General features: G+C 45.2%; 1 protein-coding gene across 1 annotated transcript in view; it reads left to right on the top strand.

The window, feature by feature from the left end:
- The window catches only part of ABCA13 (ATP binding cassette subfamily A member 13), a 374331-nt gene that overhangs the window by 337708 nt on the left and 19721 nt on the right, over window positions 1-16902 (top strand). Inside the window, exon 59 of the mRNA XM_059886027.1 lies at window positions 7958-8050. Coding sequence (XP_059742010.1) covers window positions 7958-8050 — 93 coding nt within the window. The remainder of the gene's footprint in view (window positions 1-7957; window positions 8051-16902) is intronic.

The raw sequence follows: 16902 nt of genomic DNA, 5'->3' as shown, positions 1-16902 counted from the left end.
TCTGAAGAGCCAGGCATCCTCCTCAGGCCCTTCTGCGACCAATTTCAGCCCCTTTATTCCAGCAGGAGAATTAGCTGAAATGAAAACTCAGCACGTTTCTAAATAGGGTCTCGTATTTTCTTCCTCACAGAATTAGTCTTGTAGTGAGATTTTCACATGGTTGGCTTCTTTTTGGCTTTATGCTGCACTGTTCCAGGCCGCAGAGGGACGCAGTTCTTAGGTTTCCTAAACTCACGGAGGGAGAGTGAACACAGTGATTTGGCTCATCAGCATTCTTTTAAAATTTATTATTTTGTTTAATTTTTATTGGATATAGTTGATTTACAATGTTGTGTTAGTTTCTCTTATACAGCAAAGTGAATCAGTTATACGTACATATACTCCCTCGTGTTCAGATTCTTTTCCCATAAAGGTCTTCACAGAGTACTGGGTAGAGTTCCCGGTGCTCTACAGTAGGGCCTTATTGGTGGTCTGTTTTATACATGGCACTGTATGTCCTACAGTGGAGATCAGGCTTTAGAGTTTAGAGGTGGTTTCTTCTGCCTTGGAAGTCAAATATGCCAGTAGCAAAATGTTAGCAACGGTGAAGGATCTGGGATTCTTCCTTACTTGGAAGCTTACAGATCTGGCGTATGGGCTTCCTGGATGCTTCCAGAAGACAGGAGACTCATGAGTCAGAGAGAAGTACCCCGCATCAGCAAAGTCATCTGGTCCCCTGAGCCTGGGTCACCCCAGGGATGCCAAAGACTCAGACAGAGACCTGTGGGCACAGGAGAGACACACGGACCTGGGAACCCTCTGCTTGATAGCAGCTGACAAGCCAGCCAGCTCTGCCTCTGGGGGCGGAGGGCCCTCATTATGCGGGGTTGCTCATGAAAACACAGCTGTGGGCAAAGGCCCAGGTCAAGACCAGCCAGGATCTTGCAGGCTGGGGATTCCTAACCAGACCTGTGAGGGAGGAGGGGCCCTGAGGAGTGTCCCCCAAATTTCCTCAATGGATAGGTCTGAGCTGGACTGAGTGGCCTGCTCCTTGTTGCTAGAAGTGAAACACAAAGCCAGCCCATCACTCAAGATGGGAGGTCTCCGAGGGGGTCCTGGGAGACACTGCCGATGACTGCAGCAGTGTCAGTTCCTGGAAAAATAACACCAGGCGCTGTCAGTCCAGGCCCACAGACCCGTGTCGGGAATGCTATTACTAGAACTAATTCCCCTGGGAGGGCTGGGGGCCGCCCTCGGGTCCCGGCGGGTTGACCCTCATCGGGGAGGGATGCTGTTCACACCACTGCTTCCTCTTTGTGTTTTTCTAGCTTACACTCGCTCAGTGATGGGCTTCCCAGGTGGCTCAGCGGCAAAGAATCTACCTGCCAAGCAGGAGACCTGAGTTCAATCCCTGGGTCAGGAAGATCCCCTCGAGAAGGAAATGGCAGCCCACTCTAACATGCTTCCCTGTAGCATCCCATGGACAGCGGCATGCTATAGCCCATAATGTTGCAGAGAGCCGGGCACAGCTCAGCGACTAAACGGCACAGCAGCCCTCGGTGATGCTGTGCCTGCTGTCCGACTTTCCTGAATTTTTTTACTGTCAGACCTCACGCTCCATAGCCCAGTCATGTCTGACTCTTTAGGACCCTGTGGACCCACCAGGTTCCTCTGTCCATGGGATTCTCCAGGCAAGGGTACTGGAGTGGGTTGCCACCTCCTCCTCCATAGGATCTTCCTATCCTAGGGATTGAACCTGGGTCTCCTGCATCTCTTGCATTGGCAGGTGCATTCTTTACTGCTGAGCCAGCAGGGAAGCCCTTACTGTCAGACTACCCACTGCCATTTAAAAAAAGGTTCTTTGAGGTGTGATTTATGTACCATGTGATTTCCCCACTTTAAGTGCACCTTCCTGTGTGTTTTTCGTCACCACAGCCCTGTGCCTCGTCATCAAGACCCAGTTCAGGGCATCTCCATCGCTTTGGAGGGTTCTCACTTAACCCCCGTCCACTGCAGTCTCTCCGTCTCCATCAATGTGCCTTTCCTGGATGTTCCATCCACATGGAGTCATGTGACCTGTGATCGTTTGTTTGTGACTCTGTCATTGTCCTCTGTCTGAGAGTCACCACTCGGCACCCAGCAGTGAGCTGTGTCCCCTGGGCAGCAGGACAGTGCTTGCTGCCCACTCCCCGGTCCTGGCCCTTTGGATGGTTCCTACACTCAGCTGTTCAGTGCAGAGTGCTGTCAACAGCCGCACACATATCTTTGTCCAGACACACGTTTCTAGTTCTCTCAGCGGTCTTTTTCTGGGTGGTATGGTAACTTGTGTTCAGCACTTTAGAAAGCTGCAGAGCTCTTCTCCGAAGTGTCAATCATCTTTTAATCCCAGGAACACTGATGGAAGTTTCCAGGATCTCCAGGCTGCCATCAACACTGCTGGTCTTCCTGTTTGTAACCGTCCTGGTGATGTGTGGTTTTAACTCACATTTTTGGAATGAACATCTCTCCTCGCTGTCTGTTCACCTGTGTTGCTTCTTATAAGAAGCCAGCTGCTAACAGCTCCGCTGCTCCCTGGATGTCCTGAGTTTTGTCTGGCTCTCTCCAGATTTCTCAGTGCCTTTCAACGGCTTGACTTTGATGTGTTTGGATGTAGATCTCTGTGTGTTCTAGCTGGGTTTTGTTCATGTTTCTTGCAGTGAGCAGCTCCTGATGCTTCTGTCTAGTTGTTTTTTTCAACTTTGTTTTCATTTTTTGAAGCCTGGGTGTTTCTGGAGCCACGCTGTTTTTGTCCGGGCGAGTTGCCAGTTAGAGCCTTTGCTGGACTCTGGAGAAGGAAATGGCAACCCAATGCAGTATTCTTGCCTGGAGAATCCCATGGACAGAGGAGGCTGGTGGGCTGCCATCCATGGGGTCTCACAGAGTCAGACACCACTGAATCGACTTAGCAGCAGCAGCAGCAGGTCTACAAGGATTCGGTCTCTGCTGTCACCTGAGTGTGGCCAAGGCGGGGCTCTCCCAGCTCAGGCCGTTTTCTAGTCGGCCTGGTTTTGTCTTTCCTGGTCCCTGTAGTCTGTGTAGGGTGCATGTGGATGGCAAGTGTAAGGCTTCTTGGCTCACGTGGCGTGAGTGGCTGGCCTGGACTTCTCCAACCTCTAGTGCTGTACACGGAGCCTCACAGGCTCCACGCGTGACATAGCCACAGGCCAGGTGCTGGGCTGCTGGCCCTTCCTGCTTGTGGAGTCTACAGCGGGACAGGGCTGACAGGTGTGGGCTCTGCCCCGCCCTGCACAAGGCACGCATCCTTCCACAGGGCAGAGAAGCTGCCGATGCTCGTGGCCTGGCCCCCTGCTAGGAGCTGCCTGTTGCAAGCCAGGATGCCACAGCCCATCCCCCTTCTTACCCTGGATCAGCAGTTTGTCAACTGTAACTGTTTCTTTTATTGTCCTATGCTTTTGGTCAATTTCCAGAATTCTGAAACATATCATTTTTGTTCACTTTCTCCAGTTTCTTAATTGTCTTTTGAACATGACTACCCTTGGCAGTATGGCTGTTAGCTGAAAGTCCTGAGTATGCTTTTTTTTTTGTCTTTTTTCATTTTCTATTCAGAAAATAAAATGTTACATTGAAGTAAGATAAATTCGGCAAATCCCTTGCTTTATCATAATACATTCCTGCTTCCAGTGACCATCTTTCTCTGCCAGTCCTGGGAACTCTGATTTCTATTGTCATTCTGCCAGTACTTAGGTCCCCTAAGCTCTAAGATTGGGAACTCAGGTGTCACATTAAAAGGTCTTTATAATTCTCATGTAACATATAATTATTGCAGAAAGCTCTCAGAAAGACCAAATATCACTGTAATTTCTTTTTTATATCCTCCTGTTCATTTGGTCTCACATTAATGATGTATCTTTATTTCCAAAAATCTGTCTGTAGTCACACAACACGAAGGTCTAAATGACTGACAATGGAGAGCAAGGCAGCCTTGGACTGATTCCCTGATTCTAGGAAGTCTCTGAACTAGAGTTTCCTTTTAATTAGGAGTCCATCTGCCCCCTCTCCAAGTCCTTATCCTATGGGACTGTGGTGGAGAGCAGGGGTAGGGCACAGAAGTAGGAGTGCTGGGTCCTGATTTATGTTTTATGAGAAATTAAAATCAGCCCGACCAAGAGGGCCAGAACTGCTTCCTCCTCACTCATCAGACACTGATCTGAGAAGTTCACCATAGGATGTCCACTGTATACAAACGAGTTCCATTCTGAGAACACATTTGTAAGTTCAATTTGTTTATAAGTCCAAAAAGTTAGCCTAGGTACCCAACTAACACAGTCAGGTCTGTAGTACTATACTATATAAGTTTATATAACTTTTCTCACGAATAATAAACAAAAATCACAAAAATAAAACATTTTTAATCTTACAGAACAGTACCTTGAAAAGTACAGTAATGCCAGCTACATCACCACTGCGTTTACACTTGCTCCCGGACATCCAGGGCTTGAAATAAACATGCTGCACTGCTGTACTGTATCCCGCACTGTGTGGTACACGAAAGCACAGTTGTGTGTAGAGGATGCGTGCACACGACAGTGTATGCAGACACGTGAGCTAACTTACATGATTGGACATGCGAACGCATGTTCGTGTCTTTGAAAGTTTTTGACTTGAAGGTTTGTCTGTAGGGGATTTACCATATAAATACTTAAAGCTCTGAGTCACCTGACCCAGTTCTGTCCCCATCTGCTTAATCACCAAAAATAAACAGCATAGTGTTTATGTTTGAATGAATGGTCAGAGATTCCTTTCATTGTGTAGAACCTTGACTCTGTGTATCCTTCCTGATGCTGAAGACCATCAGCATCTCAAATCTCTGCCTCTGGGTCAAGACTCTATAGAATCCCAGGTTTCTGGAGCATAGTTGTTTGATAGCAGATACTCAGGCAATTGGAAACTGCAAGTCGTTATTCTGCGGCCTGAATAATATCAGTTGTTGTTGGGGTGTTGTGTTTAGGAAGGTCATATAGAAGTGACTAGATATTCTATCACTTTAACTAGAGACCTACTGCTGCTGCTGCTGCTGCTAAGTCACTACAGTCATGTCCGACTCTGTGTGACCCCATAGACGGTAGCCCACCAGGCTCCCCCACCCCTGGGATTCTCCAGGCAAGAACACTGGAGTGGGTTGCAATTTCCTTCTCCAATGCATGAAAGTGAAAAGTGAAAGTGAAGTCGCTCAGTCGTGTCCAACCCTGACCCTCAGCGATCTCATGGACTGCAGCCTTCCAGGCTCCTCCATCCATGGGATTTTCCAGGCAAGAGTACTGGGGTGGGGTGCCATTGTCTTTTCTGAGACATCTACTATGCACTCATAATAAAAAATGATATGGTTATTTTAAACTGAAATTAATTAGGAAAAATAGAGAAAGATAACATATGCACAGAAAAATATATAAAGCATACTTGGGATGTGAATAGCCCTGAGACTTCATGTTAAGCTACTGTAACAAAGACCCCAAATGACAGTGGCCCAGACCAGACAAACATTTCTCTGCTGCATTCTCAGTTCACACGGGGGGGCTGTGTCAGAGCCAAGGGTCATCCAAGGACTCCGATTCTTTCCACCAAGTCACTCATTCTTTATCTTCAGTGTTGAGTTGACTCAGTAGCTGTATCCACATCGCAGCTTATGGGAAGTGGAAAGATCCAAAACCCAGGGCAAGTGGCTTGCCCCCTTCAGTGTGACTCGTAATTTGTCCTTCACACTGACCTGTTTGGCTGCGTGTCCCCCTGTGGCTGCATGGAAGGCTGACCAGTATAATCTTGATAAGAACGTACACTGACCGGACGAGCACACTGTTTTGTGTCAACTCCCCATTAGGAAAACTACCATACTTTCTTTAGAATTTGTATAATACAACACGGTAGAAGAAGGAGAGAAATTCCACCAGTAACTTCACTTTTCAGGTATTTGATAGTCATACTTCTTTTGTGCTTTTCCTTACTGTTTTTTTTAAACATATATGTGCAGTTTTCCTAACGTGCATTGTCATTTTACCATTGCTAAATCGTTACCTTTTCCATATCCAATTAATTGACTTTGGAAACCCTCATTTCAGTGGCTGACGCACATATGGATGTACCCTCATTTATGTTTCTGTATTATTCTATTGTGGAACCTGTTTCTAGATTTTTTACAGTTATAAATAAGTTGTTAAATGCATTCATATTTTCTGTATTTCTTTGCTAAGGTGAGTCCCTAGGAAAGGAATTTTTGGCAAATTGTTTTTCACCAAGGTATGCCAGTGTTTTCTTCCTAACAGTCATATATACACTGACCTGTTTAAAATTATTGAGAGAGTGTCTAACTTTGGGAGTATTTTTTTGGAATCTATTTATTGTTTTTATTCACATAGGAGATGGAGGGAAAAAGAATTTTTATCTGTAACACACACAGGTATATGTGACAAATGCCTGTCAGGCTAGAAAATAGTTTTAAGATCACTTATCTGATGGTTTCGTTTGTAATTTATTGGTATGTTTATTACCCATAAATGACTTTTTTGAAAAGTCTATATATTATTTACCCTTTCTCTCTTGAGTTTTTGTTTATTTTTATAGTTGTATGTATGAGTTCTGTGGGCTTCTGAGGTGGCACGCATGGTAAAGAACCTGCCTGCAAATGCAGGAGACATGAGTTGCAGGTTCGATCCCTGTGACTTCTTTCCTGCCATCAGGAAGATGCCCTGGAGGAGAGCCTGGCATTCCACTCCGCTGTTCTTGCCTGGAGAATCCCAGGGACAGAGGAGCCTGGCGGGCTACAGTCCATGGGGTCGCAAAGAGTCAGACACGGCTGAAGCAACTTAGCACACACACACGAGTTCTTTATAATAAGTGCATCAAATATTACCCTTTGTGTTTGTTGCAGGTTTTTAAGTGTTAGTTTGCTGTGTTTTGACATACTTATTAGAAGTTTGTAGCTTTTCATTGTCAAGTACATAAAACTTCCCTTCACAGTTTATTCCACTGCTCTTATGCGTGGAGTCACGTTCCATGCTCTAGTCTGTATTTAAAATACTAATGTCTCATCTGCACTGTCATATTTTGTTCCAAAGATCTTCCTTGTAATTCCTTAGCATACTGTCTCTTTTTAATTATTTAAGAAAATGTTAATATTTTCTGGAATGAGACTTATTTTACTTCTCTCTTGTTTGACCTTTTTCTACCTCTCTCTAAATAGTGTTAAAGTGTATTTTTTAAATTGTTTACAGTTTTTCTTGTGGGGAGTGATAAACTTTTGATCAGTATTATACTAAATTCTTCTTAAAATTTATATTATACTTTTATATATTTAGAATGATATAATTGTAAATTTTAAATCTTGATAACATACTTCATATCAACATAATATTAAATTATATTACAAGCTAAGTTATAAATTACATTGTTATTTTTTATATATAACATACTGTATTAAAGTATGACTTTTGTTTATAGTTTATACAAAATTTATACTTGTTACATTTTATACTTACATTATATTATTTATATTATAATGATTTTTTTAAACAATTTCTCATTTAAACTGTATTTGCTCTTTTCCCTCTTTCTTATATATCTTCCCACTGATTCAAAATTTCATTTTCCATCAGTAAATCTTTCTTTTCATAAGAATTCCACATGTTTATGAAGGTCTTTCTGATCTATTTTGCATTTTTGTGCTATTGCTAAAAGGTTTTCTCCTATATATTCAGTAACAGTTTTTCCTAGGACATGGAAAGACCACTATATTTTAGTTAATTCGTGTAGTTGGCCATGTAAATGAAGCCTTAACCATTTCCAGAGTGCTGTTTTGAGTTCTGGGAGGTTCCTATATGGAAAGTCAGCTGATTTTCAGTAATGGCGTGTCTCTCCTCGCCCATCCCCCTGTTGATTCAAGCCCTGAGTCTGGGGCTGCGCTCACCCCTGGTCTTGTCTCCCACAGCATGGAGGAGTGCGAGGCTGTGTGCACAAGGCTTGCCATCATGGTCCACGGCAGCTTTCGATGCCTGGGTTCCCCACAGCACATCAAAAACAGGTGCGTGCCATCTTTTCATTTAGGTGTCTGCTGTGAATTTGTAGCTGGACCCGTTATAACCGGAGGGGCACTAGGGTTGGCATGGTGCAGGCCCCTCATGGCCTGGGAGGGGAGACGGAGGCTGCGATGGGAAGGGTATGTGTGAAACACCATCGCCGGGGGGTGCCCACTCTCAGCCCCACAGAGCCCAGCATTTCCCCACAAGGTCTTCTGCCCCCAAGGACACCCACTGTTATTGTGGTGATATTGGGAGGGTTTGAAATACCACTGCAGAGTCAAGATGAAATGGGACCAAAAGCATCCTCACTGATACACAAAACCTCATGGAAAGATTGTACTGACATATCCCTCACCCAGAGCGGGTAAGTAACCTGTGCTGCACTTGGAGAAAGACCCCATGGATTTAGGGTGGTGAAAGATGGTCCTTGTGGTTGCTTCCTAGTTCAGCTAATAAACTAGAGACTTTGTGCTTTAATAGCTTAGATTTCTTCCTTGGTTAATTGTCTTTTTTTCCATTTACTCTTTGGAATATTAATGATTCTATAATCAAGTTGTATGAGTGTTTTTAGGTATTCATATAACTTAAAAAAATTCAGTGTTGCCTAAGCTGTTTTCAAAGTTTATAAGGCATGCCACAATTTTATTGCGTTTTACTTGACTGCACTTCACAGATGCTGCGTTTTTTTCAAGTTGAAGGTTTGTGGCCACCCTGCACTACTAAGTCAGTTGGTACCATTGTCCCAACAGCATTTGCTCACTTTCTGTCTTTGTGTCACATTTTGGTAATTCTTGCAGTATTTCAGACCCTCCACTAGCAAAAAGATTATGAGTCACTGAAGGCTCAGATGATAGCATTTTTTTTTTAGCAACAATCTTTTTAAAATTAAGATATGTACATTTTTGGGCTTCCATGGTGGCTCAGACAGTAAAGAGTCTGTCTGCAGTGTGGAAGATTCAGGTTCGATCCCTGGGTTGGGAAGATCCCCTGGAGAAGGAATTGGGAACCCACTCCAGTATTCTTGTCTGGAGAATCCCATGAATGGAGCCTAGCAGGCTACAGTCCATGGGGTCTCAGAGTTGTACATGACTGAGTAACTTCACATCACATGTACATTTTTAGACATAATGCTATTGTACACTTAATAGACTACAGTATAGCATAATTTTATATGCACTGAGAAGCCCCCCAAATTATGTAACCCCTGTAATTGTGGTATTTGCTGGATTGTGGTGGCCTAAACCAAACCTGCAGTGTCTCCAAGGTCTGCCTGTCATTTCTTTTAAATGTGTTGTTTAATCTGTCCCTTTTGACCTAGAGTAATTTATCCATGTATGTTGATAAATCTCTTTTATTTAGTCAACGTTTTTAAATTTGGAATTCCAAAGCAGAGATTTGTTAAATTTGTAACAAATTTGTAAATTTATATATTAGGTTGAAATATTTTTATTCTATGGAGAACATAACAATGAATGCTTGGATCGAGATGCTGAGTTGGGAAGCAGATCGCTGTTTTCCGGTGGCTCAGAGTTGGGGCACTGCTTGTCTGCCCTGCTCACTCTCACTTCAGGTCAATCCCTCATCAGATAGCCTGCTGGAAACTTCTCTCAGAATGTGCTCTGCTCACCTTTAATAAGGATCATCAAAAGAAAAATAATATTTCACGCTCCCTCACCTTTATGAATGCCCACATAAAGTTTTACAGCCCTTGCCCGATTGCTGGGTGATGTATGTCTGAGTTTGGCTTCTTGCCCTTCAGGAGGTCTCCTGACCTCGCTGGAAGTGGCAGTGAGCAAGGTCCCTGGAGGAGCATCCTCTCCCCACTTTGGTCTGCATGCTCTCACCTGCTGCTGAGTTTCATGTCTGATAATGTGTAATATGTCACTCAGATGGTAAAGAATCTGCCTGCAATGCAGGAGACCTGGGTTCAATCCCTGGATTGGGACGATCCCCTGGAGAAAGGAATGGCAATCCACTCCAGTATCCTTGCCTGGACCATTCCATGCACAGAGGGGCCTGGTGGGCTACAGTTCAGGGGTCACAGAGAGTGAGACACCACTGAGCAACTATCACTTTCAGTGTGTAACAGGATTGAGAACAGATGGTCAGTAAGTATGAATAGTACAATTTTGTTAAGAGAGATAGTTTGTGGGTGATTGACTGGAACCTTGAACTTAATACATTCAAAAAATGATGTGTAAAGTTGGTATATTCTTGTGACACACTGAGTGCATGTGTTTCCATAATATTGAGATAAAGAATACAGGGTTCATCATAAAAGGGAATGCTGGGCTTCTAAACCTGGGGGTCATCAGTGCGGTGCCTACTTCTCTCCTCCGGGTGTTGGGGGGCTTCAGGAGGCAGCTCGGGGAAGATGGTGCCCCCTGGGCCTCAGAGCCATCACGTCATGTCTGAGCCTGGGGGCGAGACCAGGTCCAGGTCTTCCCTCTGCCTCCCTCCTTCCCACTGCCTCTTCTTGGGTGGTTTCCATGGACACGCCATTCTTGCTGCTCTGATTCTTTTTTTTTAATTAATTTTTTTATTGAAGGATAATTTCTTTACAGAATTTTGCTGTTTTCTGTCAAACCTCAACATGAATTAGCCACAGGTATACATATAACCCTCCCTTTTGAACGTCCCTCCCTTCTCCCTCCCCATCCCACTCCTCTAGGCTGATACAGAGCCCGTTTGAGTTTCTGAGCCATACAGCAAATTCCTGTTGGCTATCTAATTTACATGTAAATTTACGTGTAAATATAAATTTTCATGTTACTCTCTCCATACATCTCACCCTCTCCTTCCCTCTCCCCATGTCCCTAAGTCTGTTCTCTATGTCTGTTTCTCCACTGCTGCCCTGAAAATAAGTTCCTTGGTACCATCTTTCTAGATTCTGTATATATGCATTCAGTTCAGTTCAGTCGCTCAGTCGTGTCCAACTCTTTGCGACCCCATGAATCGCAGCATGCCAGGCCTCCCTGTCCATCACCAACTCCCGGAGTTCACACAAACTCACGTCCATCGAGTCAGTGATGCCATCCAGCCATCTCATCCTCTGTCATCCCCTTCTCCTCCTGCCCCCAATCCCTCCCAGCATCAGAGTCTTTTCCAATGAGTCAACTCTTCGCATGAGGTGGCCAAAGTACTGGAGTTTCAGCTTTAGTATCATTCCTTCCAAAGAAATCCCAGGGCTGATCTCTTCCAGAATGGACTGGTTGGATCTCCTTGCAGTCCAAGGGACTCTCAAGAGTCTTCTCCAACACCACAGTTCAAAAGCATCAATTCTTCGGCGCTCAGCCTTCTTCACAGTCCAACTCTCACATCCATACATGACCACTGGAAAAACCATTGCCTTGACTATGACTAGATGGACCTTTGTCGGCAAAGTAATGTCTCTGCTTTTGAATATGCTATCTAGGTTGGTCATAACTTTCCTTCCAAGGAGTAAGCGTCTTTTAATTTCATGGCTGCAGTCACCATCTGCAGTGATTTTGGAGACCCTAAAAATAAAGTCTGACACTGTTTCCCCATCTATTTCCCATGAAGTGATAGGACCAGATGCCATGATCTTCGTTTTCTGAATGTTGAGCTTTAAGCCAACTTTTTCACTCTCCACTTTCACTTTCATCAAGAGGCTTTTTAGTTCCTCTTCACTTTCTGCTATAAGGGTGGTGTCATCTGCATATCTGAGGTTATTGATATTTCTCCCAGCAATCTTGATTCCAGCTTGTGTTTCTTCCAGTCCAGAGTTTCTCATGATGTACTCTGCATAGAAGTTAAATACGCAGGGTGACAATAAAGAGCCTTGACGAACTCCTTTTCCTATTTGGAACCAGTCTGTTGTTCCATGTCCAGTTCTAATTGTTGCTTCCTGACTTGCATACAGATTTCTCAAGAGGCAGGTCAGGTGCTCTGGTATTCCCATTTCTTTCAGAATTTTCCACAGTTTATTGTGATCCACACAGTCAAAGGCTTTGGCATAGTCAATAAAGCAGAAATAGATGTTTTTCTGGAACTCTCTTGCTTTTTCAATGATCCAGCAGATGTTGGCAATTTGATTTCTGGTTCCTCTGCCTTTTCTAAAACCAGCTTGAAGATCAGGAAGTTCACGGTTCACATATTGCTGAAGCCTGGCTTGGAGAATTTTGAGCATTACTTTACTAGCGTGTGAGATGAGTGCAATTGTGCGGTAGTTTGAGCATTCTTTGGCATTGCCTTTATTTGGGATTGGAATGAAAACTGACCTTTTCCAGTCCTGTGGCCACTGCTGAGTTTTCCAAATTTGCTGGCATATTGAGTGCAGCACTTTCACAGCATCATCTTTAAGGATTTGAAATAGCTCAACTGGAATTCCATCACCTCCACTAGCTTTGTTCGTAGTGATGCCTTCTAAGGCCCACTTGACTTCACATTCCAAGATGTCTGGCTCTAGGTCAGTGATCACACCATCGTGATTATCTGGGTCGTGAAGATCTTTTTTGTACAGTTCTTTGTGTATTCTTGCCACCTCTTCTTAATATCTTCTGCTTCTGTTAGGTCCATACCATTTCTGTCCTTTATCAAGCCCATCTTTGCATGAAATGTTCGCTTGGTATCTCTAATTTTCTTGAAGAGATCTCTGGTCTTTAGTATACGATATTTATCTTTCTCTTTTTGACTTCCTTCACTCTGTATAATAGGCTCTGAGTTAATCTACCTCATTATAACTGACTCAAATGGATTCCTTTTTATGTCTGAGAAATATTCCATTGTGTATATGTATCACAACTTCTTTATCCATTCATCTGTCGATAGACATCTAGGTTACTTGCATGTTCTAGCTGTTGTAAATAGTGCTTCCATGAACAATGGGATACATGTGTCTCTTTCAATTTTGGTTTCCTCAGGGTATATAACTAGGAGTGGGATTGCTGGGTCATATGGTAGTTTTATTCCTAGTTTTTTAAGGAATCTCCATACCGTCTTCCATAATGGCTGTATCAATTTACATTCCCACCAGTGGTTCAAGAGGGTTCCTGTTTCTCCATACCCTCTCTAGCATTTATTGTTTGTAGACTTTTTGATGGCCATTCTGACTGGTGTGAGGTGATATCTCATTGTAGTTTTGATTTGCATTTCTCTAATAATGAGCAATGTTGAACATCTTTTCATGTGTTTGTTAGTCATCTGTATGTCTTCTTTGGAGAAATGTCTATTTAGGTCTTTTCCCACTTTTTGATTGGGTTTGTTTTCTTCGTATTGAGTTGTATGAGCTGCGTGTATATTTTGGAAATTAATCCTTTGTCAGTTGGTTCATTTGCTATTATTCTCTCCCATTCTGAGGGTTGTCTTTTCACCTTGCTTATAGTTTCCTTTGCTATGCAAAAGCTTTTAAGTTTAATCAGGTCACACTTGTTTACTTTTCCTTTTATTTCCATTACTCTAGGAGGTGGATCATAGAGGATATTGCTTTGGTTTTTGTTGTCAAGAGTTCTGCCTATGTTTTCCTCTAAGAGTTTTATAGTTTCTGGTCTTACATTTAGGTCTTAATCCATTTTGAGTATATCTTTGTGTATGGTGTTAGGTCTGATTCCTTTCTTTTTAAAAGAATTTATTTACTTTTAATTGGAGGATAATTCCTTTACAATATTGTGTTGGTTTCTCCACCTTTGCTTGTTTGAATTCCTTTCCTGGACCCAAAGGGGCAGACCCCAAGAACCGCCCAATCAGAGAATGTTCCTCCAAAGAGCAAGCCCTTCCCCAAGTCCTTTCTGAGCTTCTCAGCCCAGCATCCTGCTGCATGCCCATCCTCCCACCTCCTCCATCCCTCCTGTTTTAAATGCATTCATCAAAATATGAGTTGTCATGAGGCCCACAGACTAGAAGATGATTGGACCGAGGGCTTTGTCACATCTTCTGGGCAGAGGTGTGAGGCTTGAACTCAGTGGGAGGTACCAGATTGGCCCAATGGAGTCTCTCCCATTGGGTGCCCATCAGTCTCAGAAGTGAGCTCATGGTGCCTGTGGCATTCATAGGCCTGGTAGGTGGGCATCTCAGGAGAGGTAGCAACCATGGGTCCAGGAGAGGGGACTGCTCTGGTTGGGGGTCATAGAGAAGTCTCTGAGTACAGGTAAAAGTACCATGGGGAGACTGTTTAAAGGGCATTGGATTCTTGATTGCATAATAGACACATCTCTATAAATACTGGATGTGAGAACACGTAAGAGGGATGAATGTACACCAGCTAAAGAATGCTTTGATTTAATGTTGAAATTAAAGGGAATCATTGGGCTGAGTGAAATCCACCCTGGGAATAGCTGATTTTTAAATATTGGTGGGAAAAGACCCTGATGCTGGGAAAGATTGAGGGCAGGAGGAGAAGGGGATGACAGAGAATGAGATGGTTGGATGGCATCACTGACTCAATGGACATGAGTTTGAGCAAACTCAGGGAGATAGTGAAGGACAGGGAAGCCTGGCATGCTGCAGTCCATTGGGTTTCAAAGAGTCAAATACAGCTGAGCAACTGAACAATACATATGGCTGAACGACCATGGGTTTTCTGGCCTTACCTTGGGTTTCACAAGCCTGCATTCTTTTCATTTTGGGGTGGATCACTCTTTCAGCGGAGCCTGTCCTGTGTCTCATTCGGCAGCGCCCCCAGCCTGGGGATGACAGCACAGCATGTCCCCAGACATGGCCCTGGTTGCGAAGCACCATCTCACCTGCACTTTCCCCCGTGTCTTCAGGCAGTCAGAGATGGCTGGACATGCGGGCAGAACTGAGGTTGGAACTCAGAGTCTCCAGGGTAGCTCAGGCTATAGCCCTGCCCTTTCCCTGACTTCCAAGGTGTGGCTCTGCGTCAGCTAGAGGAGAGACCGTGAGCGGGATGGGCTGGGAACAGGCCTGATGAGGGCTAGCTCTGCACACACTGGGGGATGGTTCTTCCTGTAGGCTCGTCCTCTGGGCCCTGGGTAATCTCATTTTGCATAAGTTCCAGGATCTAGTGAGAAGAGCATCTTCCTCTCCTTCCAGCCTCAGTCTGGTCCAGCTCAGATGTGAGAAATGGTACCCCGGTGCCAGCGGGCCTGGAGGACACTGTGAAGATGGCAGGTTGGGGTCCCCCACATCCTCTGAACACCCCTCCTCTTCCTGCCTCACTGTCTCCCGCTTGCTTGGACACCTTGCAGCCATGACTGCACCCCACCAAGCCGCCCGCACCGCCCTCCTTCCTGGCCAGGGCACGGGGCCTCTGGCCTCTCTGAGGCTCAGCACTTCTCTGCCTTGTGTCTTCGCAGCTACTGCTTGTCTCTTCTTTGGCAGGAGCTGTCTCCTCCCTGCCAGGAGTTCTGTCTGTGCCAGACCCACCTGGTTCCAGTGAGACCTGACACTCCTGGATAACACCGCCTGGGTGCTTTGTCTGCCAGCATCGCCCTGGGCTCAGCATCCGTGCCATCTCAGGGATGGAACCTGGGGGCAGTGAGAGCCAGTCCTGGATGCCTTGGTGCAGGGAACCCAACAGAACCACCTCAGAGATGCGCATGTGGTCCTGAAATGTTCAGGCTTTGATTCCCAGGAGCCCTCATGTTGCCAGACTCTAGACTCACTCCTTTGTTAATAATTGGACATCCTATTTTGTCAGGTTCCAGGCCTTCTTTTTATAACTTTTTAAGGTATCTTAAGTCATATTTCTAAACAACTAAACATTGTGTTTGGAGAAGGAAATGGCAATCCAATCCAGTATTCTTGCCTGGAAAATACCATGGATGGAGGAGCCTGGTGGGCTACAGTCCATGGGGTCGCAAAGAGTTGGACATGACTGAGTGACTTCAATTAGTTAGTTAATTATAAACATTGTGTTTAACCTTAGAGCTGGCATTCTAATTTATTTTTAAATGTTTTTTGTGTTTGCAAGCCAAGAACAAACCAAGTCGAGCCTGATCACTGCTAGGTTTCTCTTCTTGGGACTTACCCAGGCTCTGGCTCTGCTGGTCCCGGCTTCAGCCAGCATCGCATCCTTAGCCTGCCTGCTGTGGAGACAGGAGGATTTGGCTAAAAGTGGGACTGGTGGGCCAGGAGGACCCACAGGGTCTACGACTGACTTTCTGAGGTGTGGTCTCTCAGGGAGGGTGGCGCCCTGGCTCCGCCCCCGTCTCTACCCCATCTCTGTGCCTCCCCATACCCCGCACCCCCCAGCCTCTGCTTCAGGCTAGAGGTGTGTGTCCCTGCCCCCATCCAGCCACAGGGCTCTTGCCATCTCAGAGCTCCTCTCAGATCCCTCCTCAGTCTTGTCTGCACTCCCTGCCTTTCTGCGCTCAGCCAGACCACCTCCCGGACATCATCCCTCCTCCGCCAGCCTCTGGGGGTGGAGGTCATGCCTGTGCTCAGTGGCTGTGGGGCTTGGATGCCACTTTACTTTGTCCCCTGTTTCCAATCAGAGCAGGAGAGTTCCTGGCGCCCCTGGAGGACCCCTTTAGGGTCAAGAAACTTGGGAACATGTCCCTCATCCTTTGGCCTTTTCCTTTTGAAAGTCAAAGTTGTTCAGTCATGTCCAGCTTTTGCAACCCCATGGACTATACAGTCCATGGAATTCTCCAGGACAGAATACTGGAGTGAGTAGATCTCCTTCTCCAGGAGATCTTCCTAACCCAGGAATTGAACTGGGGTCTCCTGCATCATTGCAGGAGGATTCCTTACCAGCTGAGCTACATCGGAAGCCTGTGGTTAAAGAAGTCGCCTTCTCTGAAATGTATAGAGCATGACTATAGCCCGCAGTCCCAGACCACCTCTCCTCGGTGACTGGGCCCTTCCAGGGAGTCACACCCATTGCCCTTTCTCGCTTCCCCAGGCTCTGGGTCAGCCCTTCTAAGTTCCAAAT

Source organism: Bos taurus, chromosome 4, assembly GCF_002263795.3.
Source record: "Bos taurus isolate L1 Dominette 01449 registration number 42190680 breed Hereford chromosome 4, ARS-UCD2.0, whole genome shotgun sequence".
NCBI classification, from domain to species: domain Eukaryota; kingdom Metazoa; phylum Chordata; class Mammalia; order Artiodactyla; family Bovidae; genus Bos; species Bos taurus.
Note: the sequence above shows the minus strand (reverse complement) of the source record. Positions and strands in the feature narration are given on the sequence as shown.